Genomic DNA, 24402 nt, shown 5'->3' with positions numbered 1-24402 from the left:
TCAAAAACAAAAAGAAGAAAAAGAAACTAACTACACATAGAATTACCATATGATCCAGCAAGTCTACTATTGGGTATTTATCCAAAGGCAAATAAACTTGTATCAAAGGGACACATACACTCAACGTGCTTATCACAGAACTATTCACAATAGCAAAGATGTGGAATCAAACTAACTGTCCATGGATGGATGAATGGATAAAGAAAATGTGGTGTGTATATATATATATATATATATACACCTCTAGATGTGTTCACTGGTTACTTAGGGTACACCCTATGTAAATGAAGAGGCTAAAGTGAAGTTACAAAGTTATTTACTTGGTGTACACCCTGTGTAAATGAAGAGGATATTTCCTGTCATAGCTGAAGTGTTTCCATTTGATTTAGTTCTAGGAAGTCCTTACGTTCCCTGCCTCCAGGCCCTATTCTCCTGTTTCAATTTCACTCAGTATAATGTCCTCCAGGCTCATGCATATTGTAGTGAATTCCCTTCCTTTTGAAGGCTGAATGCTATTCCATTGTCTATATAGAGGGTGTTTTGTTTATCCACTCATCCGCTGAAGGACACTTGGGTTGCTTTCATGTTTTAGCTATTGGGAATAATGCTGCTATGAACATGAATGTACACAATTTTATGCTTTTCTTTCTTTTCTTTTTTTTTTTTTTTTTTTTGAGATGGAGTCTCTCATTGTGTCACCCAGGCTGCAGTGCAGTGGTGTGATCTCAGATCACTGCAACCTCTGCCTTCTGGGTTCAAGCAATTCTCCTGCCTCAGCCTCCCAAGTAGCTGGAATTACAGGCACCCGCCACCACACCTGGCTAATTTTTGTATTTTTAATAGAGATGGGGTTTCCTCTTGGCCAGGCTGGTCTCGAGCTCCCGATCTCAAGTGATCTGCTCTCCTCAGCCTCCCAAAGTACTGGGATTACAGGCATGAACCAATGTGCCCGGCCCACAATTTTATTCTTAATGGAATTTCTCCCTCTGCTTTGCTTCTAGGCCCAGACCCATGGAAAGTGGCCTGTCAAGTGGTACGCTCCGGAATGCATCAACTACTACAAGTTCTCCAGCAAAAGCGATGTCTGGAGCTTTGGAGTGTTGATGTGGGAAGCATTCTCCTATGGGCAGAAGCCATATCGAGTGAGCCACTCCTGCTTCATTTTCTCACTGTGGGGCCATTAGAACAGATAAGCACCAGATTGTCTTTACAACAACCTGAAAATCCTAATCTGAGTCTCTCATTATCTTTTACCAGTAAGCAGTTAATGTGCCCTCAGTCTATTCCAAACTGAGAACGAAATATCTGATGCTCACTGAAGAGTGTGTTTTTCCCATTGTGTGTCAACACATGTAAATATACACAAAATATAACCCAGATCATTACTCATTAGAGTTGAAATAGAAATAATGACTATTTACAGTATCTTAATTACATTTTTTAGATCTTTTAATTAAAACATATATACCAAAAAGGGCACAACTCTTAGCATGCAGTACAGTGGTTTTCCACAAATGAAACATACCCATGAAATCAGCCCCCAGATGAAGAACAGAACCCCAGAAGCCTGTTTCCTCTGCACACACAGCCTTCCCCAGGGGTGACCCAACTGACTCCAACATCACAGATTAAGTGCTCCTGTTTTTATACTTCGTATAATTGAAATCATACAATGTGTACTCCTTCATGTCTTGGAGTGGCTGTTTTGTTTTGTTTGACTAACACCTTTAAAAAAAAAAAAAAGCTTATGCATATCTTGCATGTTGTAGGGGATGAAAGGAAGTGAAGTCACCGCTATGTTAGAGAAAGGAGAGCGGATGGGGTGCCCTGCAGGGTGTCCAAGAGAGATGTACGATCTCATGAATCTGTGCTGGACATACGAGTGAGTACCTGACACTGACTGTGATGTATTCAGATGCTCTGGAAACAGGTGAAATGGTTGGGCGTCTAAAAAAAGGATAAAGTTCACCTTTTCATGAATCAGGAATGTGCCCGCTTTCTAAACAAACAACGGTGGGGGCTGGTCTTGCTTTAGAGACCTTGCTTTCTGGCCCATGCACTTACATGTAGTAGAGCCTAAAGAGCAAGTTTAGATGGGGACTCTAACCTGAGTGTCCAAATTTAAATGTCGATAATGGTGGAGAGATGGGGCAAGGGCAGTCAAAGTAAAAAAGTGTTTGTAAGAGTTTGGGGCTGGACGCCATTTTTGGCATAGAGGATGGCAGAAGCACTCGGTAGGGGATGGTATACTTTCCTGACTCCCTGATTACCATGAGCAGTGAGGGGTGACCTCGGACTCTGGCCAGCTCACAGATACATTGGCTAAGGTTGCACTTCCCTAGAATCTACCTCATCCTTGAAGTGGTGGCCTCAGTCCACCCTGACTGCCGTCATACGTCTCGCTTAGTGGATCCCAGGTGCTGTTATGCTTTTAAAGTACACCTGGCATTATTCTCAGGTGATGTTCAGGGCAGCTCAGCAAGGAAGGAAAATGCATTGCCACTGAAAATTAGGAGTACAGTTTTGCCAGGCTCAGCAGCCTGCTTGTGCGTGCATAGCACGGTGACCCCAAGCCGCCATCTCCAGCTCCCTGGTACTGAACTGTGCACACAGAGCCCACACAGCTGAGAATCGATGTGGTTTGTGATCAGGAGGACATCACAAATCCTGGCCATGGATTTGATGCTTTGCGGAATCAGGTTTGCCTTCAGATACAGCTGACATTGCCAGAGCCTCTGAAAGATGAGGGCTATTCCAAATGCTGCAGATGCCACCTGGGATTCCGAGACCTCCCCTCCCCACCCTGGGAGTATCACTCTACCACAATTGTGAGTAACAGGGAAATAATCTCATTCTCTATCTAGAAACCACCCAGGGGGCAGCCACAAAGGCAGCAGGCAAACTGTGGGTATTTGCTTCCCTGCCCCTGCTGCTGCCGTGGCTCAGGAGAGGAGCCTGGCCTGGGCCCCGGGGCATCTTCTCCAACCCCAAGTGTTAGTGCGACAGGGAGAGCTAAGTGTCAGCAAGAGGGAAGTGTTACTCATGGATCTAAGAGGATGTTTATTCCTCAGTCTTGGCTTAATTCTCCCAGTGCCTAAACTAGAATCGTAAGAACCATTGGCAGGTAGGCACTGGCAGCACTGGACCCTGGGGAGGGCAGCCCTTGGGCACATGGCAGCCTATGACCCTTTACTGAAAGTGTTCTTTGGTCCAGCCTGCAGCTCCCTTTGCAAGGCTTCCCTTCTTGTAGAAGGGTGAGGAGGGTAGAGTTTAAATCATTGTGATACAAATGCAAAAACTTTGAATTAAAAATGAACTCGCAGTGGGGGAGTTTTTGCATTTAACCTTGATGCTGATCTATGTACTTCTGTCGATTCTTCTTTGTGGTGTGTGTTTAACAGTGAGGAGTGAAAGGTGGGTGGTAAGAGGGCAGGGTGCTGCAGCCAGGGGCACCACCTCCCACTTGTCTCCCAGGTGGGTGCAGTGAGGCTGCTGAATACCCTTTGGGCTCGTGGTGTATTCTTGTGACTCAAGGAATCAGGATAGGGGCTGCTGGGCCGACCTCTATCCTCCATGGACGCACGTAACAGTGGGCAGTTATTTCCAGAGTGGTCCACCAGGGGCAGACCGGGGAGGGAAAGCAGTCTACGTGATATTCACTGGATGTCCACCAGAATTACAGCAAAATAGAGCAGTAGAACAGTCTCCTTAAGAGAGTATTCTTTCTAAATGTATTTTCCCGCCTGGAGATTTAAGATGGAACCTGAGTGAGGTTCACAGGCAGGCAATGTCTTTCCCCTTGGTTCCCACCCCAGTCCGCTCTGCAGGGGTGCATTTCAGTGAGTTCTGCAGGCTTGGAGGAGTCAGCTCCAGGGCACAAGCCCCAGTCAAAAGGAAATCATGACAATGGCCCATGCCCCATATTAGAAATCACAGCTCTTTATCAGACTTTGATTTATTTCCCAACAAAGCTATATTTCTGAAGGTTACAGTGTTTCTAGTAGTGACCTCAAACAGGGTTGGGGGAGGTGGGGAGATGTTCTAAAACTTTTGAAGCAGCTGTGTTTGTCTGGGGTAATACCTGAGCTCGTTGCCTCACGCCAAGGAAATCAAAGATGCAGATACACAAGAAGTGAGTTTAAGAGCAGAGGTTTAATAGGCAACAGAAAAGAGAAAAGCTCTCTTTCCTGCAGAGAGATAAGGGCTCCCAAGTGGTTCTTCCGGCTCCGTGTCGAAATGCACAGGGTTTTATAGACGAGCTTGAGTCTGATTACATAGGGCCCAAAGATCGGTTGGACAGCTGGGCCATTTACATAACACGAAAAGAAACTGGCTGCCCCACCCTAATCTTTTATTATGCAGATGAGGTCTCTCCTTGGCCGATGCCATGTTGCCTGCTTTTTTTTTTTTTTTTTTTTTTTTTTTTTTGAGACGGAGTCTCACTCTGTCGCCCAGGCTGGAGTGCAGTGGCGCGATCTGGGCTCACTGCAAGCTCTGTCTCCCGGGTTCACACCATACTCCTGCCTCAGCCTCCCGAGTAGCTGGGACTACAGGCGCCCGCCACCACGCCCAGCTAATTTTTTTGTATTTTTAGTGGAGACGGGGTTTCACCGTGTTAGTCAGGATGGTCTCGATCTCCTGACCTCATGATCCGCCCGCCTCAGCCTTGTTGCCTGCTTTTTTACTGCACACGTGGCAACAAGGAAAGTGGAAGAGGGAACCTCCATGTTGAATATCCCTGGCTCCAGGGATCCCTTTTCTATTGACACAGCTGCCGGCATTTACCTATGTGAGCTTTTAGCTTGCTTAGCTATGCTTGCAGCTTGATTTTTCAGGCTGCTTTTTGTTAGAAAAGACATGATTTAGGAGCTGCTTTTTATTGCAAGGAAACCTTACAGAGGACTCTGTTACCCTCACTATCTGCCTAAATAATTTCTTTCTAGCTCTGAATCACTTTGTCTAAACATAAGAAATTCAATGAGGTGCAGTTGAATGAAAAAAAAGGAAAAGATTCCTTGGAGCAGGGCCACAAGGAGAACTCAGAAGCGCCAAGGGCTGGTCCTGGTAACCCGGGCTATTGCTGGAGGCCCTCCAGAAGATGCAGGGGGTCCCTCACTGCAGGCCTTGTCATCAGTTCCAGGGTGTGGTCCTGGAGGGAATTCAAAGGGACTTCCCAGCCTCAATGACAAAGCCCTGAGAAGGCAGACAGCATCCCTCACCCTAGTAAGACAGCCAGAGATTACCTCCAACCCCTTTTTAGTCTTAATGGACTCTTCAGCTGGACCTAGAAACCAAATTGATACCAGGCCAGATTAACAAAAGAAAAGCTTACCAATTTTACTAGATTTACATGTTTATGGGGATCCTCACAAGACAGTGAAGTCTAAAGAAGTGGCCAAAACAAGATGCTTTTATAATCTTTAGACAAAGAACCATACATTTAAGGAGAAATGACAGGACAAATAAAATCTGGCTAGAAGGAGTAAATTTTCTAGAGAAGGCGCCAGGAGATATGAGGAGGGTGTAAAACCAGTGGAAGATAAGGGATACTGTGTTAAATATGTTTACTCAGGCCCATTGCAGCTCCAATGCCCAGTCTCTGATGATAAGGGGCATTTTCTCATCCTGCTACAGGAAGGGTCTCCTTCCCAGAGGAATCTTTATGGCTTGCTGCAGGCATGAAGGGACAGGTCAGTTCATCCTTTCCGAAACTACAATGTATACAATATTTTCAACTCAAAATAATCAATATCCCAATCTGGCATATTTTGGGATGGCCCATGCTTCACTCCTTCCCCCTCTCACTTTCCAAAGAGGAAACACAACATCAGAGTCCTGCCCTGTGCAGGTCACTCAAGGAGGCAGCATGAAAGCCAGGAAGGAAACACTGGCCCTAAGAAAAGCAGGAATCAGTCAGGAAGGCTTCCACTGTGTTTTCCAGAGCCAAGTCATGCTTGGGGTGATTAAAGACACCAGTGGGGAAAGCCCTTGCAAATGGAGAGAAGTTGGTGCTCTTGATCCTGAAAAACAGTTTCCTAATAGTCCCAGCCCTCCAGTGGGGGCCTCTGCCGAATGGAGAAATTTCCTGGGCTCTCCAGGTTCTCTGAGAGTCAGGGAGGCTCTAGATGTGGCTCAAATTCCTGTTTAAAGATCAACAAGCCCAAGATAAAACATGAATTCCCAGGACCTTGGTGAGATGTCCCCTGGCTCCCTGCACAGCCTCAGCTCCAAGGCTTTCCTCTGAGCGGCACATCCTCTGAGAGCCCTGGGTCATTCACAGGGTCGGTGGCCACTGCCGGAGCTCCTGCTATGCAGGCTGCCACCCCAGGTGCAAGCCTCACAGAAGCCTCAGACCCTGTCCTTATCAGACCTTATAGTTGGGGCTGGGGCAGACAGGCAATAAACAATAAGCTAAAAATAAGTGTGTCCTATGACGTGTCTTAGGAAAGGGATGACTCCAGTGGGAATTCTAAGCAAGGAGGGCAAAGGGGCCTGGAGGATATCACATGTATATATGGGGTTTTTTAAGCCCTCTCGTGTCAAAGTAGTTTCTCACAGTTGCCTGCAGCACAGAAGCATATTGGAGCTTCTAGAATGTGGTGGATTCAATGAAGGGACTACAGGTGGTCCTAGTATATTCTCTGTTTTGTTTTGTTTTGCTTTGTTTTTTCATTTTTTCCTCAGTAGTAAACAGCCACTCTCTCCAAGGTGATATATAGAGACAGACAGAGAGAGCGGGAGGGAGGTAGATGAAGGGAGAGAAGGAGGGAGGGAGGGAGAGAAATAGTCTCATTAGCACAAACCCAGGTATGGTTGAAGGGGGTTTATTATGAGTAACAAAAGATGCTGCTTTCAGCCCAACAATCAGGAAATTCCAAGGGTTTTAGGAGCTCTGTGCCAGGAACCCAGGATAAAGACCATATATCTCTTTATATAAAATCACACACTGGAAACTTTAAAAGAGAACAGAAAATTATGGGGAGGGAAGCCTCACACTTCCAGCAGGGGCTCCAGATAGGCCACCTTTAGGGATTGCAGCTGAGACCTGCAGGCTAAGAAGCAAGGTTGAGTGCAGGGATGAGGGGAGAGGAGGAGGGTCACTGGGTACAAGGGGCAGAGCAGAATCTGCACTCTGGCCCGAAAGCAGAGTGGCAGGCCAGGGCAGGCCAGGAAGCTGGGCACGCAAGGGCACTGCATCACCCTCCTGCTGCTGAAGCACAGCTGTGTCCCAGCTTCCTGGAGGCAGCATCTCCCATGGATGTACAGGAGAGATTTCCTAGGAGACCTGACCAGGTGTTTTTCCTGAGGACAAGTCTGTATTCCTGTTTCCCTGCATTTGTTTGCTCCTTGGCTGCTGGGCAGATGAACCCCCAGAGCAAGATCCAAAGGTGCTCTTTGTACCATTTGGATCCCCACAGTTGAAGCAGAGCCCCCTGTTTTGCAAAGATGCTGAAGTGTGTTCTCTTTGACTGTAGAAGTTTAGGAGCAAGACAGAGGCTGTCCCTCTGGGTGGACACATGCTCCTGTACCAGAGGCTTGGCCACCATATCCCCTCTCGGAACACACTTCGTGGCCAGAGACAAAGCCCCTCTCAGTGACACCCTGGGAGGCCCGTGTCCCCAGACATGACCACAGATGGCTGACCACACTGATCAATTCGAGCAGTTTTATCATTTTGCTCACTATTGAAAGCTATAAGAGAAACCATGTATTTTGATGCCATTTGACAAAGCTACCCATTTTGATTTGTAGAAGCCACTCTGCTCTTACAATGATAAGTGAGTCTTGGTCCTGATGCGCGTTCTATGGCTGTTCTCTTGTGTCGACATTGAATCATATGAAATTGCCATTGACATAGGTCAAAATGGCTGAATGTGGACGGTTTCCTACAATTTAACCTCACATTCTGTTTCACTTTTTCACTTATTGTATTTCAACTTCACCCACTTGCAATATATCCAGAAATCTTGCAAAATAAGAAAAATAACTTCTAAGTGAGGATCGATTATCAGGGTTTTAGTACTTACTTCCAACTGATCTGTACAGGATGTCTGTGTAAGACAAAACAGAAGTGTCTGTAAGTGTTTGTTTAGAGACTGCGAATTGTTAATGCTTTTGCCCATAGTTTACTGACATTAGTGCCTCCCTGGCCAGCAGTGGCAGTAAGGACTGGCTATATTAAGGTGGATCATAGACAAGCCCTGGGTCTTTGCTCCTGCCATGACATGTTTTGAGCTTTCCTAAGAACCCATATCAACAGCCTATTTTCAGAAAATCCAGAGCCATCGATTAGAGCGTGGAAAGGGAGAATTAAAGTTATGTTCCTATTTCTTCTCTTAACAAGATTATGAGTCAGATGTTGACTATATCTGCAGAACATTTGCCAAGTATTTTCAGACACCTGTTTTTCTAAAATCACAGAGAGACAGCCTCTTTGTGTTGCCTGTGGCACAGAAGCATATTGTGTGCCGCATATCTGAACCTGGGGCTAAAACACTCCCAGTTCTAATGCAAAAAGTCTCCTACTTTAAGGTGGACATGAATCACCTGGAGGTCTTGTTAAAGTGCAGATATGGGTTATTTAGGTCTACAGTAGGCTGACGCTATTTTTGACAGCCTTGTGGTCACCCTGGGGTGGGGGGCACAGGGACCACGCTGTGAGCTGCAGGCCCTAGAGTTAGCCACCAGGGAGCAGCACCACTGGTACTCAGCCTGCAGAGGCCCCGCTTGTGATCAGCATTTTTTCACAAGCACATTGACAAACAAGAATGCATCTCTTCCATTCCAGTGTGGAAAACAGGCCCGGATTCGCAGCAGTGGAACTGCGGCTGCGCAATTACTACTATGACGTGGTGAACTAACCGCTCCCGCACCTGTCGGTGGCTGCATTTGATCACAGGAGCAATCACAGGAAAATGTATCCAGAGGAATTGATTGTCAGCCACCTCCCTCTGCCAGTCGGGAGAGCCAGGCTTGGATGGAACATGCCCGCGACTTGTCACCCAAAGCCTGTCCCAGGACTCACCCTCCACAAAGCAAAGGCAGTCCTGGGAGAAAAGACGGACGGCAGGATCCAAGGGGCTAGCTGGATTTGTTTGTTTTCTTGTCTGTGTGATTTTCATACAGGTTATTTTTACGATCTGTTTCCAAATCCCTTTCATGTCTTTCCACTTCTCTGGGTCCCGGGGTGCATTTGTTACTCATCGGGCCCAGGGACATTGCAGAGTGGCCTAGAGCACTCTCACCCCAAGCGGCATTTTCCAAATGCCCAAGGATGCCTTAGCATGTGACTCCTGAAGGGAAGGCAAAGGCAGAGGAATTTGGCTGCTTCTACGGCCATGAGACTGATCCTTGGCCACTGAAAAGCTTTCCTGACAATAAAAATGTTTTGAGGCTTTAAAAAGAAAATCAAGTTTGACCAGTGCAGTTTCTAAGCATGTAGCCAGTTAAGGAAAGAAAAAAAAAAAAAAAAAAAGGCCTAGATACTGCTTTTGCTGTCTCTGTTATGAGATGGAAGACTTACATGTTTGTGATAAAAGGGGACCATGAGAATGAATTGGTTTGGCTTACTTTCCCCCTGAAATCCTCTCTCCTGCAGACTGTCTTGAAGACCTGGTGACTGGTAAATAAAGCCCGCATGGAGGCTGCACAGCAGGGGCAAGAGGCCCATCCCCCAGCATCTCACTGAGGACAGCTTCAGGCTGCCTTCCTCTGAACGTGGTCCACACCTTCCTCTCCTCCACAGAGAGGGTGCCGCCAGAATCCCCTGTCGCTTTCTGTGTCTGCAATGGGGGACAGCACAGGGATCAAAGCCATCTAAAGAGTTTCCAAAGAAAGTATTAATTCAGAACAAGCCAAAGACCCTGAGCCTCACCACAAACAGGCCTTTTGGAGTGTGAATTTGAGTTGAAGATACAAGACCGGAGAATGATTTTCTGGTCTTAACTAATCCTCGTCTTCATGTTTGATCTTAAAGAAGTCATCACCCATTGATTTCAGTTTTGCTGTACCTCTTGAAAGTTAAAGAGACATCTCAGCAATTTAGGAGGCCGAGGCGGGTGGATCACTTGAGGTAAGGAGTTTGAGACTAGCCTGGCTAATATGGTAAAACACCATCTCTACTAAAAATACAAAAATTAGCCGGGCATGGTGGCATGTGTCTGTAGTCCCAGCTACTGGGGAGGCTGAGGCAGGAGAATCGCTTGAACCCAGGAAACGGAGGTCGCAGTGAGCCAAGATCATGCCACTGCACTCCAGCTTGGGCATCACAGCGAGACTCTGTCAAAACAAACAAACAAACAGAAAAACAACTTAAAGAGGTAATTTAGCCATCATTCTTATGCCAGCAGATATAAATAAACTTGGACCCATCTGGTCTTCAGCTAAACCTGAGACATTTTAAAGTGCATGGACAGCCATGGACAGCAGGCCCTCCTCTAACAGGGGATGCAAGGCATGGAGAAAGACAATCAGTACCCAAGCTCAGCCACAGAAGACAGGAGTCACTCATATAACTTGTGTTTAGAAGTTTTTGGTAGCCACGCACACTTTCTAAAATCACACTATCTGGTGGTTTAATCATATTTTTAAAGACAGAATCCCTGAGTGCTGAGCAGATTCTCAAAACACATTTAGAATCCCTGAAATTAGAAAGATCAATGATAAAATATCTGTCAGCCAGGCCACAAACAGGTGTAAAATTATGAAAGGAGTGGTTGGATGTGCCAAGTTTGGTAAAGTGGTGACTGCATCTGAGAAAGAGGCTGTGAGGCTGAACTCTTGGTGGCTTCCTTCTGTAACTTCCGGAGGGAGTCTTCAACACAGGCCCCATGCTCGTAGGAATACGGTAGCACCTATGTAGGAAGTGTATGGAGTTTTCTGTCTTCTTTCTGTGTGATTTTTGGCCTTTTTATCAGCACTTCTCCCCTCCCAGGAGCCTGGGGATGCCAAACATCCAGAATGTGATGGGACAAGATGGGGGCAGGGGCCTTACCTCCCTGCAGAGGTCCGGCCAGGTCTCCTTGTCCCTGGACAATCTCCTGAGCCTCTCTGCTTGGTGGAGCAGGCACCCGTGTGCAGAATTCCCACTGTGGCCAGCACGAGGAAGTCTTTTCTAGTGAAAATGGGTCTTGTGGTCAGGAATAATTATCCTTTCCCCTGCAGCCACCAAGGAGGGCAAATAGAGAAAGGTAACCTAATTGAAGGATTGGTCATGTGAAAAGGGCTACATTTGGGAAGCTGGGAAAGGCCTCCAGGCTTCTAGAGCAGCTAGCTTGGGCTGGATTCTCACACCCAGGCTGCCCCTTGGATTGTTCTACCCAAGCTTTTCCCTGGGGTCTGGGCTCACTCCATAAGGTAAGGTGCCTTTTACCTTATGGTCCTTCTTTAGTAGGGAACAAAGGAGCATCAGGGGCAGGCTGCCCTGGTGGCATCACACTGGCTAGTGAGGCCGTGAATATCTTGTCCCCCAGCAGGGCCGACAGTTTCTATCACAGAAAACAGTGTGCTCAGTGGTGAAAATCGTTGCATGCATGTTTTCATCTGAGTGTGTCCTTCTCCCATACTCCCTATCAGCCAGCCCTGCCTGTAGCTGCTGTATGGTGATTGCACTTGGACATCAGTCCAATGACTGCAACTCGGCCTGGATTTTCACTTGCAGAGGCTACAGCTGCATTGTCAGGTCTCCCAGCCCTGCAGAGAGCTCCCTCCACTGGTTAGCAGTGTGTTGTGTTTTCCATTCATTTCAGAAGAGCTACATTGTGTCACTGGACATTTTTAAAAACTGTGATTTTTAATAAAAATTTAAAATTTGCTTTGTGATGATTTTCATGGAAGTTATTAGGATGTGGTAAGTCACACTGTCAAATAGTGTCAAGCAGCATTGTCAAAGGGGTAGCTAAATGTTTTCTAAAACATTAAGTCCCTGCCATGTCCCAAAAAAGTGAATGTGTTGGCCGGGTGCAGTAGCTCATGCCTGTAATCCCAGCAGTTTGGGAGCCCAAGGCAGGAGGATCTCTTGAGCCCAGAGTTTGAGACCAGCCTGGACAACATAGTAAGACTTTAGCTCTGCAGAAATCAAAACATTAGCCAGGTGTGGTGGTATGCACCTGTAGTCCCAGCTACTTGGGAGGCTGGGGCAGGAAGATTGCTTGAGCCTGGGAGGTCGAGGCTGAAATGAGCTGTGATGGCACCACTGCACTCCCAGCTGGGTGACAGAGCAAGATCCTATCTCAAAAAAAAAAAAAGTGGATGTGCACAGGTCAAAGTTGTCTGTGAGATTCCACCACACAGAACGGGGAGGCCCATCAGGGAGGGCCCTGTCCTGCCCTGCCTCTATCTTTTATTCATGAGCAGAGCATCTACCCAGCCAGGGCCTGACAGCCCATGGCCTGCCTAATAAAAGACAGACTGAGGAGACCCAGAAATCCCCCATCAGGCCAAAGCAGGGCTGTGGGTTTTGAGCTATCCCTTTCTCTATGAAGACAGCCTAAAAGGAACTGCGGTAGGCAAAGAAAGGATTCCAGAGCCCCAATTTCTGCCTGTTCTAAGGAGGTTACACACATGCGCAGACATGCACACATATACATCCACATGCACACATGCATTCACACATGCACAGAAGGCATGCACACGTGTACATATGCACACATGCATATATGTCAATGCATACATGTATATGCACACATGTACATACACATGTGCATGGGCACAAATGCATGCATTTACATGTATGCATGCATCCACACACATAAGCACATGCACAAATGTACACATACATTCACACATGTGCACACATGTGCATACATGTACACACACCTGTACCCACATGCACACATATACGTACACATATGCAGAGACGGGCACACATACATACACATGCACACAAATACACAGAACATGCATGCACCACACAGTACACATATACACATACCAAACACATACCACATACACCTTCACACACCACACACATACATACACTGCACATACACATACTATGCCATACACACACACCACACAAGCACACACACACAAAACGCACACACCACCGCACATAGTGAACCTTACTCCAAATAACCACTTAAAAATCCATGTGAGGCAGTGGTCCTGCAGTGGACACACCCTCGTGTCTGTATCCATCTTCATTACCACCCTCTCTGGTGTCAAGCACTAAGGGACTCTCCTCACAATCTTCCATCCTAGTCTCCCCTGGGTCCCCTCTGCTCTTGCCAAGCCAAGTTAGGTTTGGAGGAAACAATTAAGTTGGCTGGGCCAAGGCTCCCTGGGTCAGCTGGGAGATGGGAAGGACACAGACTGCCCAGTAGCCCAGTGGCCTGCGGGGGGCTGCTCCAAATACAGTGGGGTGGTGAAGAGCCCTGAAGTCAGAGAAGAACACAACACACAAGAGACCACTGGGCTCCAGCACTGACCTTAGGCATGTCCTATAAATTGAACCCCTGAGCACCACAATTTCAGCTGAGGGTGCCTACGCTGACACATGTTAAGTGCCAGCACAGTGGCCTTATTCTAAAAATGTCAGCAGATGCCATGGTCTGTGCTGTTCATGCCAGTGGCCATCTGCTGGGAGGAATGCTGCAGGCAGCAGACGGTGCAGGCCCTAGGACGGCTCTGGAAATAAGCACTGGCCTTTGGCTTCAACCCCAGGGAGGGAAAAACTCTTGTGATAATGTATCACTGCACTGCAGTGAGATGGCTTTACCACTAGCCTGAGCTGCAGCAGGGAAGCGGTTTAAGACCCCCAGGCTTGTCCTTCGGAGATGAGGAGGGGACTTTAGAACTGGTAGATAAATATATTCTCATTTTAGGGAGGAAGGGAGCACTTTGGAAAAGGCAGATTTTGGTTTTTAAATTATGTTTTAGTTTGTGATAAACAATGCAGTGTCTCTTTTCCTCTCTTGGTTACTCGCTGGTGGTCTCAGGGTGGAAATTCATCCCTGCTTCTGGGCAAGCAACCCTACCTAATTATTACCTCCTCTCTGGTGTTAGGCTGCAACAGGGACCAACACCTCTGTGCTGTGGGACCTCCCACCCCCTCCTGCTCCATGCTCTGTCTCCTGTGGCCTGACATTTCCAAAGAGCATCCCCAAAAAAGGCATTTCACAAAGTGTCTTCCGGGATATGAGTCTGGAAGGTGGAGACACGCTCTACAGCACGCAGTTTCCCTGATTAACTAACTTAGAAAACATGGCCAAGTACATTCACAGTGCACATTAATCTACTAATAGCTCCAAAGAGCACTGCAACCAAGATCTTTTCATGGAGCTTTTCTAGCTCAACATTCTCCTGACTTCTTTTGCCACTACCACTAGGTGCTCAATACCTATTAGCATGATAGAGTGCTGTTCCCCCCCACTCACTGGGAAATGTGCTTAAGGAGAATTAGGGAGGCATCTCTAAAGGGCAATGGTCATTTGGTCCCCTGAAATCACACCAAGGAAGCAGGTATCTGTGTTCTTATTAACTGGAAAGCCAGCCCTGTCCTGTCAGTTCTCAAAGGTTAATTTACACATGATATGTTCTTTCACTCTCTCTCTCTCAGGTACATACACACACACACACACACACTCTCTCTCTCTCTCTCTCTCTCTCTCTCTCTGTCTCTCTCTCTCTCCAGGACACATAGATTCAATCTTTCCTCCAAAGAAAAAGAAGAAACGATGACAGCATTTTGGTATAGAAAGGTGTGGGCAGCAAGACACCCAGGTGCCGAGGCAAGAGACTGAAGGCACAAGCTGTTCCAGTATAATAAAGAAAATAATAAGAATAAGAATAGTTATACTAGAAATAGAATATAGATATGATTATATATGAATATTATTAATCATTAGTTTGTAGAATTACTCTTTGTTCTGTTATTATAATAATCCCTATTCTAGAATTATAACCTAGGAATAACCAGGCCATACGGAGTTAGGAGCTGAAGGGACACGATGAGAAGTGACCAGAAGGCAAGAGTGTGAGCCCTCTGTCACGCCCAGATAAGGGCAACTAGAGGACTCCTTGGTCTAGTGGTAATGGGAGTGCCTGGGAAGGCACCTGTTACTTAAGCGGGAAAGGGAATCTCCCTTTCCCTGGGGGAATTAGAGAACACTCTGCTCCACCACCTCTTGTGGGAGTCCTGACATTAGCCAGGCCCACACACAGCCATTCAGAAGCTTGAACGTCTCCCAGTGATGCTGTGCTTCAGTAGTCACGCTCCTGGTCCACTTTCATGTTCCGCTCTGTACCTCTGGCTCCTCCTTCTAGATAGCAGTAGCAGAATTAGTGAAAGTATTAAAGTCTTTGATCTTTCTGTTAAGTGCTTAGAAGAAATGATGACGTATGATGTATGCTGTCCTCTCTCTCTCTGCCTCGGCTGCCATAAAGGGAAAGGCCCCCTGTATGGTGGACACGTGACTCGTGTGACCTTATCAATCACTGGAGATGACTCACACTCCTTGCCCTGCCCCCTTGCCATATATACAATAAATAGCAGCATGGCCAAGCATTCAGGGCTACTACCAGTCTCCGAATCTTGGTGGTAGTCGTCCCCCGGGCCCAGCTGTTTTTTCTTCTATCTCTTTGTCTTGTGTCTTTATTTCTGCAATCTCTTGTCTCTGCACATGAAGAGAAAACCCACAAGCCCTGTAGGGCTGGACACTACATCTGGCGCCCAACGAGGATTTCTCTTTCATTATGTGAAGGTGCGCTTCGAGCGTGGAACACAGTGGAGAGCATCAATGACAGATTCCTGAGAACTGCAGTCAATACGCTTGGTGGTAGGCTTGGGCACTCAGAGTATCCCCGGACACCATGGGACATGCCAGTACTAAGTACTCAGCTTATTTAAACTTTATAAAAACTCTCCTTAAAGAAGGAGGTGTAAAAGTCTCTACTGAAAAGTTAATTGCAGTGTTTGAGGTCATAGATCTCCTCTGCCCTTGGTTTCCTACTGACGGAACTTTAGAACTCAAAAACTCAAAGATTGGGATGAGATTGGCCGACAATTCAAAATTGCTCATAAAGGGGGAAATATTCCTCCCACCATTTGGTCAATCTGGGCTTTGGTTCACTCTGTTCTAGATTCCTTGCAGACTCAGGAGAACAACATGGAGACTGACCCCTGTTTCCTGTCCTCTGAGGAGGTTGAGGAAGTCCTCAGTTCTCTTTCCCCTGAGGAAACTGCACAGATTGAGGCCGTCATTTTACAGATGAACCTCCATTCTGACATTCCTTTGACCCTGCCACCTACACCAGAGCCTACCGCGCCCCCATTATCACTTTATGATGAACTTTTACATGATTTAAATAATCTCATTTCCCCAAACCAGAGAAATCCAACCGAAATACATTCTCAACAGCTGTTGTAACTGGACCCTCCTGTCTTTCCTCAGACCTGCTGTAGGGCCCCCGACCTTCCATCTGTGCAGCCCGAAAATGGCTCTAAACTACCTTTCTATGGAGCCCGGTAATGAGGCTCTCAATTCTGTCCCTGTTCAGCCCTGCTGTAGGGCCCTCAAACTTCCACCTGTTCAGCCCGGTAATGAGGCTCTCAACTCTGTCCCTGTTCAGCCCTGCTGCAGGGCCCTCAACTTTCCATCTATTCGGCCTGGCAATGAGGCCCTCAAACCTGTCCCTCTGCAGCCTGATTATCCATCTCTCACTTTTGTTTCTCCTTCAGCAAATCAGGCTCCCTTGAAGCCTCAGGGTCCCTTGAAGCCTGTCCCGCAGTTAACACTGCAGCCTGGACCTCAGGCCCCTGAAGGACCTGCCCAGCAGGTAATCTCACCTCAACCTGGCTTACAGGTTCTCAATTCTTCCTCCGTTCAAAATCCTAACTTCGTTTCTCCTTCTGGTCTGGTCACTACTGCCGCTCATAAGCAACAAGTTACATACATCCCTCAAGATGATACTCCTCTTATGAGAGCCATCATTCAGGCCAGAGAATATGGGGCTCCTGAGGCCTGGCAATTTCCTGTAATTTTACAACCTCCTATACCTGCCGTCCCTGCGGCACAAAATCAGCCACAGCCCACTGACCCTGCTCAGCAGGAGGCTGATCCCGCGGCTCTTCAAGATCTACAGCCTGAGAATCAGGTCCCTCAGCCCGAGAATCAGGCTCCTCAGGCAAATAATCAGCCCCCACAACTGCCTGCTGCTGTGGCACAGCCAGTTCCAGGTATACGTCCAGGCAGCAGTCCAACCAGATCCTATTCATCCAGGCCAGGTTTGGCTACGCCCTGCTACTTGGGAAAGTTTTTCTTTTAAATTCCTCAAAGATTTCAAAGCATCAGTGAAGCAGTACGGCACCAACTCCCCGTTCGTTCGTTCCACATTAAAGGCCCTAGCAGAAGGTAAACGTTTGGTGCCCTATGACTGGAAAATTCTAGCAAAGTCAGTCTTATTTAAATCCCAATATTTACAATTCAGGACTTGGTGGGTTAATGCTGTCCAGGAATGCATTCATCTTTATCAGGGTTCTAATCCTCCTGTTAATGTTACGGCTGACCAGTTACTGGGAATGGGACTATGGGATGGAATTCGAAACCAAGCTATACTAAATGATGAGGTTATTGAACAATTACGAAAATGTTGCCTAGATGCTTGGGATAACATTCAGAATGATGGTAAAATATGTCCATCTTTTACGGCTGTTACACAGGGACAACAGGAACCCCATCCAGACTTTATTGCCCATCTTCAAGATGCGACAGAGAAAACCATCCCTGATAGCCACGGCCAACGACTTGTTGTAGAACTTATGGCTTATGAACAAACAAATGCAGACTGCCAAGTGGCTATTCGCCCCATTAAAGGCAAAATTCCACCAGGAGGTGATATACTCTTCTACATTAAAGCCTGTGAAGGCGTGGGGGAACTCCACATACAGCAATGGTCATGGCACAAGCCATGGCCACTATCAGAATGCCTGGACGATTCTCTGGCAAATGCTTTCAATGCAGCCAATCAGGGCATTGTAGAAAAAATTGTCCTCGGCTTTCAGGCTGCCATTCTTTTCAACGCCAACAACAAAACCCTATACAGCAACAAATCTTGCCCTCCAGTCTGTGCCCACGATGCCGTAAGGGAAATCATTGGGCTGCTCAGTGCCATGCAAAATTTGACATTGATGGTAACCCTTTAAAGCCATTCAGCAACTAGGGAAATGGAAAGAGGGGCCAGCCCCAGGCCCCTCCAAACAATGGGGCATTCCTCAACTCACAGCCTTTGGCAGCCAGCCAGATGAGCACTTTCCCAGCCCAATCCATTCAACCTGCCCCCCAGTTCCCACTTCAGCCATTTGTACCACAGGATCTAACGACTCAGTCCCAACACAAATCTCAGTACAATGCTTGTCCCCTGCCACCACAGGCTCAGCCACTGTAGATCTCTGCTGCACTCGAGATATTTCTCTCTTACCCAGAGAGCCACCTATTGCTGTTTCCACAGGTGTGTTTGGCCGTTTGCCACCTGGCACTGTCGGCTTGCTTCTTGGTTGCTCAAGACTAAATTTAAAAGGTGTTCAAGTACATACTGGTGTAATCGACTCTGATTATTCAGGTGAAATTCACATTGTCATTAGCTCTGCAGTATCTTGGTATGCAGCAGCAGGAGACAGCATTGCTCAACTTCTTATACTCCGTTACATTCCACTAGGATCTAGTTCTTGTAAGAGAACCAGAGGTTTCGGAAGCACAGACTTTCAGGGCAAAACAGCCTATTGGGCCAGCAAAATTTCTGATACTCGTCCTGTGTGCTCCATGCATACATATTCAAGGAAGGAAGTTTGAGGGAATGATTGACACGGGTGCTGATATCACCATTATAGCCTCATATCAATAGCCTAGACACTGGCCCAAAGAATATGCATCCACAGCATTAGTTGGTGTTGGTCAGGCTTCAGAGGTTTATGAAAATTCCACTATTTTACACTGTACGGGCCCAGAGGGACAGACTGGTACTGTTCACCCCCTCATTACGCCTATTCCAGTTAATCTTTGGGGAAGAGATCTTTTACAACAATGGAGGACACAGATTTCTTTCCCACAAGGTAATTACAGCCAACAAAGTAAAGACATTATGGCAAAAATGGGATTTGTTCAAGGTATGGTTCTGGAAAAATCAGCACAAGGTATTACTGATACTATTATAACTACTCATAAATCTGATTCAACAGGACTTGGTTATTCTTTTTAGAAGCAGTCACTATCAAGCCTCCAGATCCCATCCCCTTAGCTTGGAAAACTCAGAAACCGGTTTGGGTAGATCAGTGGCTGCTCCCTAAAAATAAGCTGGCGGCACTCCATATTTTGGTCCTTGAACAATTAAAATTGGGACACATAAAGCAATCTTTTTCTCCTTGGAATTCACCTGTTTTTGTTATTCAAAAGAAATCTGGTAAGTGGAAAATGCTTACTGATCTTAGGGCAGTAAATGCTGTCCTTCAACCTATGGCAACCCGACTTGCCATCCCCCACTACGATTCCTGAGTATTGGCCATTTATCATCATTGATCTTAAAACTGTTTCTTTAATATTCCTCTGGCCCCCTCAGGACTTTAAAAAATCCACAGGCCCTGTAGGGCTGGACCCTACAGAAGGGTACATAATTTCATGTTTCATTAGAGAGTGCTTTTTAAGGCCACTTGTTATTTTATAGCTTTGCAAAATTAAGTGGTGAAAGGAAGAACACTTTCTCAGAGCCCCGCCCACCAAACCCAGCGAGCCTGCACTGCGATGCCCATCACATCCCAACAGATGTCACATGTCTGGCATTTGCCTGAACCCCTACCTCACAGCCTGTTGCTGCCACCACTCCCTTACGGCGCATCACACAGCTAAGAGATGCTCACAGCCCCCACGCAGCTCAGCTGGCGATGTTTCCCGGAGCTATTTTTCCTTATTAGTTAAGCATTATTTTACCAAAGCCATGAGTCATAAGACTTTAAACATCTGCAAATCTTTGAGGTCTTTGAATAACTCAGTTTTCCATGACTATCATCAAACTGTGGAACAATGAGTGAAAAATGTATTTTGTTCATAAACAACTCATCCTCATTCATAAAAATAAAGAGCCAGTGTCTCATACTGTTTGTTCTCCACAGCTCATATCAAATGACATCATAAATTTCTGTCAACCAAGCCCACTGGAACACAGTGAGGTGAACACACCCCCGCTTGTGAACAGCTGCTTTAGTTCTTTCCTTCGCTGAAACAAGAGTAGAGGGAAGACCTCAGCCTCCAAGCGTAGTGAACAGGTTAGGAAATGGAGGCCCATCACTATCAAGAAAATGGTTTTGCTAGAGTCCTTATCAAGTGGATTGTGCCAGAAAGAAAGTGATCATCATAGGAGTAGGCAAGTCAGCCTCGCCAACTGCACAGGACATGACCTTTCCATTTCCTGATGAACCCGGAGGTATAAGGTCACACCCATAGCAATGGCTCCTCTCGTACCAAAAGCGCCTGGTAAAGTACACTTTCTGGACACCGGATGTATTCCTAGGGATGCCAGAGAGCTCCCTGCAGCCGGTGGCATCCAGGTGGACAGACTTACACAGCAGCACGCTGTCCCTCGCTGCATCGGTCAGAATTTAGGGACACAAGCTGCCCAGTGCACCTCCATCCATCACCTCTCTTCCCCCTCTTCTTGCTTCCTTCATTATTCAACCTCAAAATAAAAAAGAAAACAAGATGCTTGGTCAAGCCAATCTCAACTACCGAGACTTTCTACCTCACACTACTGTGTACATGGCAGGAAATCTCAACAGAACAGGGGTGAGAAAAGACTCCTTGGACAGACTTCAGTGGACCAGGATCTGAGCAGGATTTGCTCGCCTTGGAAATAAGGCAGACCTCCCAAGATGGAGAGAATTTAAATAGAAGAGATTCATGAAAAGAAAAATATCGCCCAGTTAAAGCATGGCCGTGAACAAACAGCCATTTTATTTATTTTTCTACAGTCAAAACATTAGACACTTGTTCATTCAATCTTCTCTTTTAAAATTAATGAGATATCCATTCCTTAATGTCATGCTATGAATTTTTTTCTCAGCGTCACCCCAGTTCTTTAATCTTGAGCACTAAATAGTAGCTTTCTAGAGGATGCTTTTTATCATTTGCTACCAGGGCTTCCCCTAATGGGCCGGAGGGTTCATCCTGTTCGGAATCTGTGTGTGTGTGGGAGGGGGTGTACGTGTGCATCTGTCTGTAGTATGTGTGTGTCCATTCATGATGTGCGCATGTGGTTTGGGGAGGTGTCTGTGTGTGTCCATGTGTGTTTGTATGTTTGCATGCATACATGGTGTGTGTATATGTGTGTATCTCTGGTGTATCTGTGTTTGTATATGTGTGGCATGTGTGTGTCTATGTGTGTAGTGTGTGCGTGTGGTATGTGGGGATGTCTGTGTATACATATGTATGCATGTTTATGTATCTGTGTGTATGTATTTGTGTGTGTGGTGTGTTTGTGTGGCATATGTCTATGTATGTGCTTCTGTATGTGGTGTGTATTTGTGTACTTGTGTGTATGCATATCTGCATGTGTATACCTGTGTATATCTGCATGTATGTGTGTATGTGTAGTGTGTGTGGTGTGTGTACGTGTACCTGTGTGTTTGTGTGTGGTGTACGTGTGTCTCTGTTAAGCAGATGTCTTTGTCCTTTCATTTTTCAGATCTTCTTATGCTCTCAACATTACTGCCAACGTGAAAATGACCTTTTATTATTAACCAGCTTGGTCATCATTTTTCCCCATTCGGGTCACGGTGTGTAGAACCGGTTTTCCATCTCGCTGGCATCCACAGGAGTTAGCCCTTCCCCGGTGGATCTGGACATGACACCCCCACTCCCATCTCAAACCACCTGCGATTGGCTCTATGATAGACGCCACCATTACCACAGTAAAAATAAAACAATGGAGAGGCCATTACTTAGGTCCCTGAAGCCCAAAACAGGCCAGTACACTTTTACCTAAGACTTCATGAGAGCCAAGCACCTCCACTCACAGCGAAAGGTCTGCCTCTCCCGCACAGCCTAAAGAAGGACCCTGCCTCTGCCCCTCTGGGGCGTGCAGAGGGTGGGAGGGCACTGAGCAGCACCCACATCACACCCATGGGTGCTTTCCCATGGAAGCTAGGCTTGCCAGGACCGCCTGTTCTCCTTCAGACAGCATCTGCCCTGCCACAGCCCGAAGTGAGAAAGCAGCCAAGCGGGAAGTGGGCTTTGAGCCTCGAGACAGACTCCATCTCTTTTGTTTCTCACATGGTCTCCTGCTGCATGGCCTGAAGGAGGGGTGCCAGCCCAATGGCTCCCAGCACTCAGCAGTGTCAGCAGCTGCCAGGGCCCAGTGTGGCTCAAAATCATGCCCTGCTAGGCTCCCAGTACAGCTGGTGGGGCAGGGACCCTTCCCAGGTTTTGGCTGATGTTTCAGGCCATGGGCAGTTCTTGGAGATGCCTTCTTAAAGCCAGAACAGGCTTCTCTAGGAGAAAAACCACAGTTAGACTATTCATCCACATCATTTGACAGTGACATTAGAGTCTGGCTGTCACTGTCTCCCTGCCTCCCCATTCTCAGCCTTTGGAGAGTGAGTACACAGGTGAGTACCCAAGGATCAAAGTACGCTCAATGATGCCCTCCAGCAGCTCATCGCTAACATGCAAATGACTTTACAATCAAAACATGTGAATGCCCAGAGCATTGCTCACATGTGCAAATGCATTAGCTTGCTGTGATAGAACAGATGCATGCTATGTTATTTTTGAACACTGTAATAGAAGTTGCATTTGCATAATATTTTATAGCTCACAAAGCCTTTTCAGGTAAATTTTCTATTTTAAGTCTAAAAACAACCAGCTTTAGAGATAGTTGCTATTATTAACTCCTCATTTTACAAATGAAAAGGCCAGTAAGTAGGCTGACTGCTGACTAAGTAGACAGCACCAAAAAGAAGCGGCAGACTCCCATTTCTTCCTAGAACATCACTGGTTCTCAGGCCCAAGTGCCCATTAAAAGCAGCAATAGCCTTAACAGTGCTGGTGCCCAGGCTCCATTCCCTGAGAGCCTGGTGTAATGGGTCTGGACTGGGGCCAGAGACAAGGCACTGAAAATCTTTAAAAGTGTACTGGGGGCTGGGTGCAGTGGCTCACGCCTGTAATCCCAGCACTTTGGGAGTCCCAGCACTTTGGGACTTCAGTCCCAGTTCTTCAGATTGTGTCTGCTGTACCTCCATAGAGCTGGGTGTGGTGATCAGGCCAAGCTTCAAGGTCTTGTTTTGCATGCCGGTCCCATGTCTCCAGCATCCCCTGAATCCAGTGACACCTAGTCCTCCCTGTCAGCTTCTCCGCCAGTAGTAGTCTGATAGGGCCGCCAAGACAAAGCAGTACAAACAGCAGACATTCATGGTCTCAGCTCTGGAGGCTGGAAGTCTGAGATCAAAGTGTTGGCAGGATTGATTCCTTCCGAGGCCTCTCTTCTTGACTTGCAAAGGCCTTTCTCCTGTGTCCTCCTGCAGTCCTACTCCTGTATGACCTTATCTTAGCAAATTACATCAGCAAAGTTCACATTCTGAGGTTCTGGGAGTTGGGACTGTAACATATGTTTTTGGCAGGGAGTTGGGGGCAGACATAATTCATCTCATATCACTGTGCGGATGGACCCTGTCCTTCTGTGCACTGCTTCATCTCAAGTGCCTGTGAATGGCACACCCCCAGTGGACCCAGATTAAGGCCTCACTCCTAGCTCAGAGAGGATTCTAGGTGACTGAGTATGGTTGGTTCCCTCAGAGCTGGACCCTGGGGCTGTGCAGCAAGTTGGTGAAGATGCCTTCTGAAGACCTGTGGGGAGCAGGAATGAGGCTGGGGCCTTCCAGGGGACTGGCTTCATTGGTCTTGGCCTTGGGTGGCCCCTGCACATCAGGAGGAGGGGATGCACAGGCCCGCCCACCCTGAGTCATTCTGGGTAAAGTGGTGTTGAATTGTGTGCCCTGGAAAGATGTTGAAGTCCTAACCCCAGTATCTGTGGATGTGGCCTTATTTGGAAATAGGGTCTTTGCAGACCTATAACTTATCTTAGATCAAGTTAAAACAAGGCCATAAGGTGGTCTCTAATTTAGTAGGACTCTGTGTCCTTAGAAGATGGGGAAACCTGCATAGGCATACACACTGGGAGACATGAAGACAAGATCTGCAGGCCAAGAAGAGAGGCCTCAGAAGAAACTCCCAACTTCCAAACTGTGAGACAATCAACTTCTGTAGCTTAAGCCACCCAGTCCCCACCACCAGGAAGTGAATCCAGGTATTGACAGGAAGCCCCAGGTCGGCTGTCCCACCATGCTAGCCATGCCTCCACCTCCCCGGGCCCCTGAGGTAAGTGCACAGGGAGACTCCGGAAAGGGGGCGAAGGACTCCA

General features: G+C 47.0%; 1 protein-coding gene across 2 annotated transcripts in view; it reads left to right on the top strand.

Moving 5' to 3' along the window:
* Positions 1 to 11817, top strand: part of SYK (spleen associated tyrosine kinase) — a 97126-nt gene extending 85309 nt beyond the window's left edge. For both annotated transcript variants that reach the window (XM_055091786.2, XM_055091787.1), the window contains exons 12-14: positions 1002 to 1142; positions 1770 to 1882; positions 8789 to 11817. In XM_055091786.2, the coding sequence (XP_054947761.1) occupies positions 1002 to 1142; positions 1770 to 1882; positions 8789 to 8861 (327 nt within the window). In that variant the 3' untranslated portion in view covers positions 8862 to 11817. The remainder of the gene's footprint in view (positions 1 to 1001; positions 1143 to 1769; positions 1883 to 8788) is intronic.
* The last annotated feature ends 12585 nt before the right edge of the window (positions 11818 to 24402 follow it).

This window comes from Pan paniscus, chromosome 11, assembly GCF_029289425.2.
Source record: "Pan paniscus chromosome 11, NHGRI_mPanPan1-v2.0_pri, whole genome shotgun sequence".
In the NCBI taxonomy this organism is placed as follows: domain Eukaryota; kingdom Metazoa; phylum Chordata; class Mammalia; order Primates; family Hominidae; genus Pan; species Pan paniscus.
The sequence above is the reverse complement of the archived record's forward strand: the minus strand, read 5'-3'. Positions and strand labels throughout refer to the sequence as shown.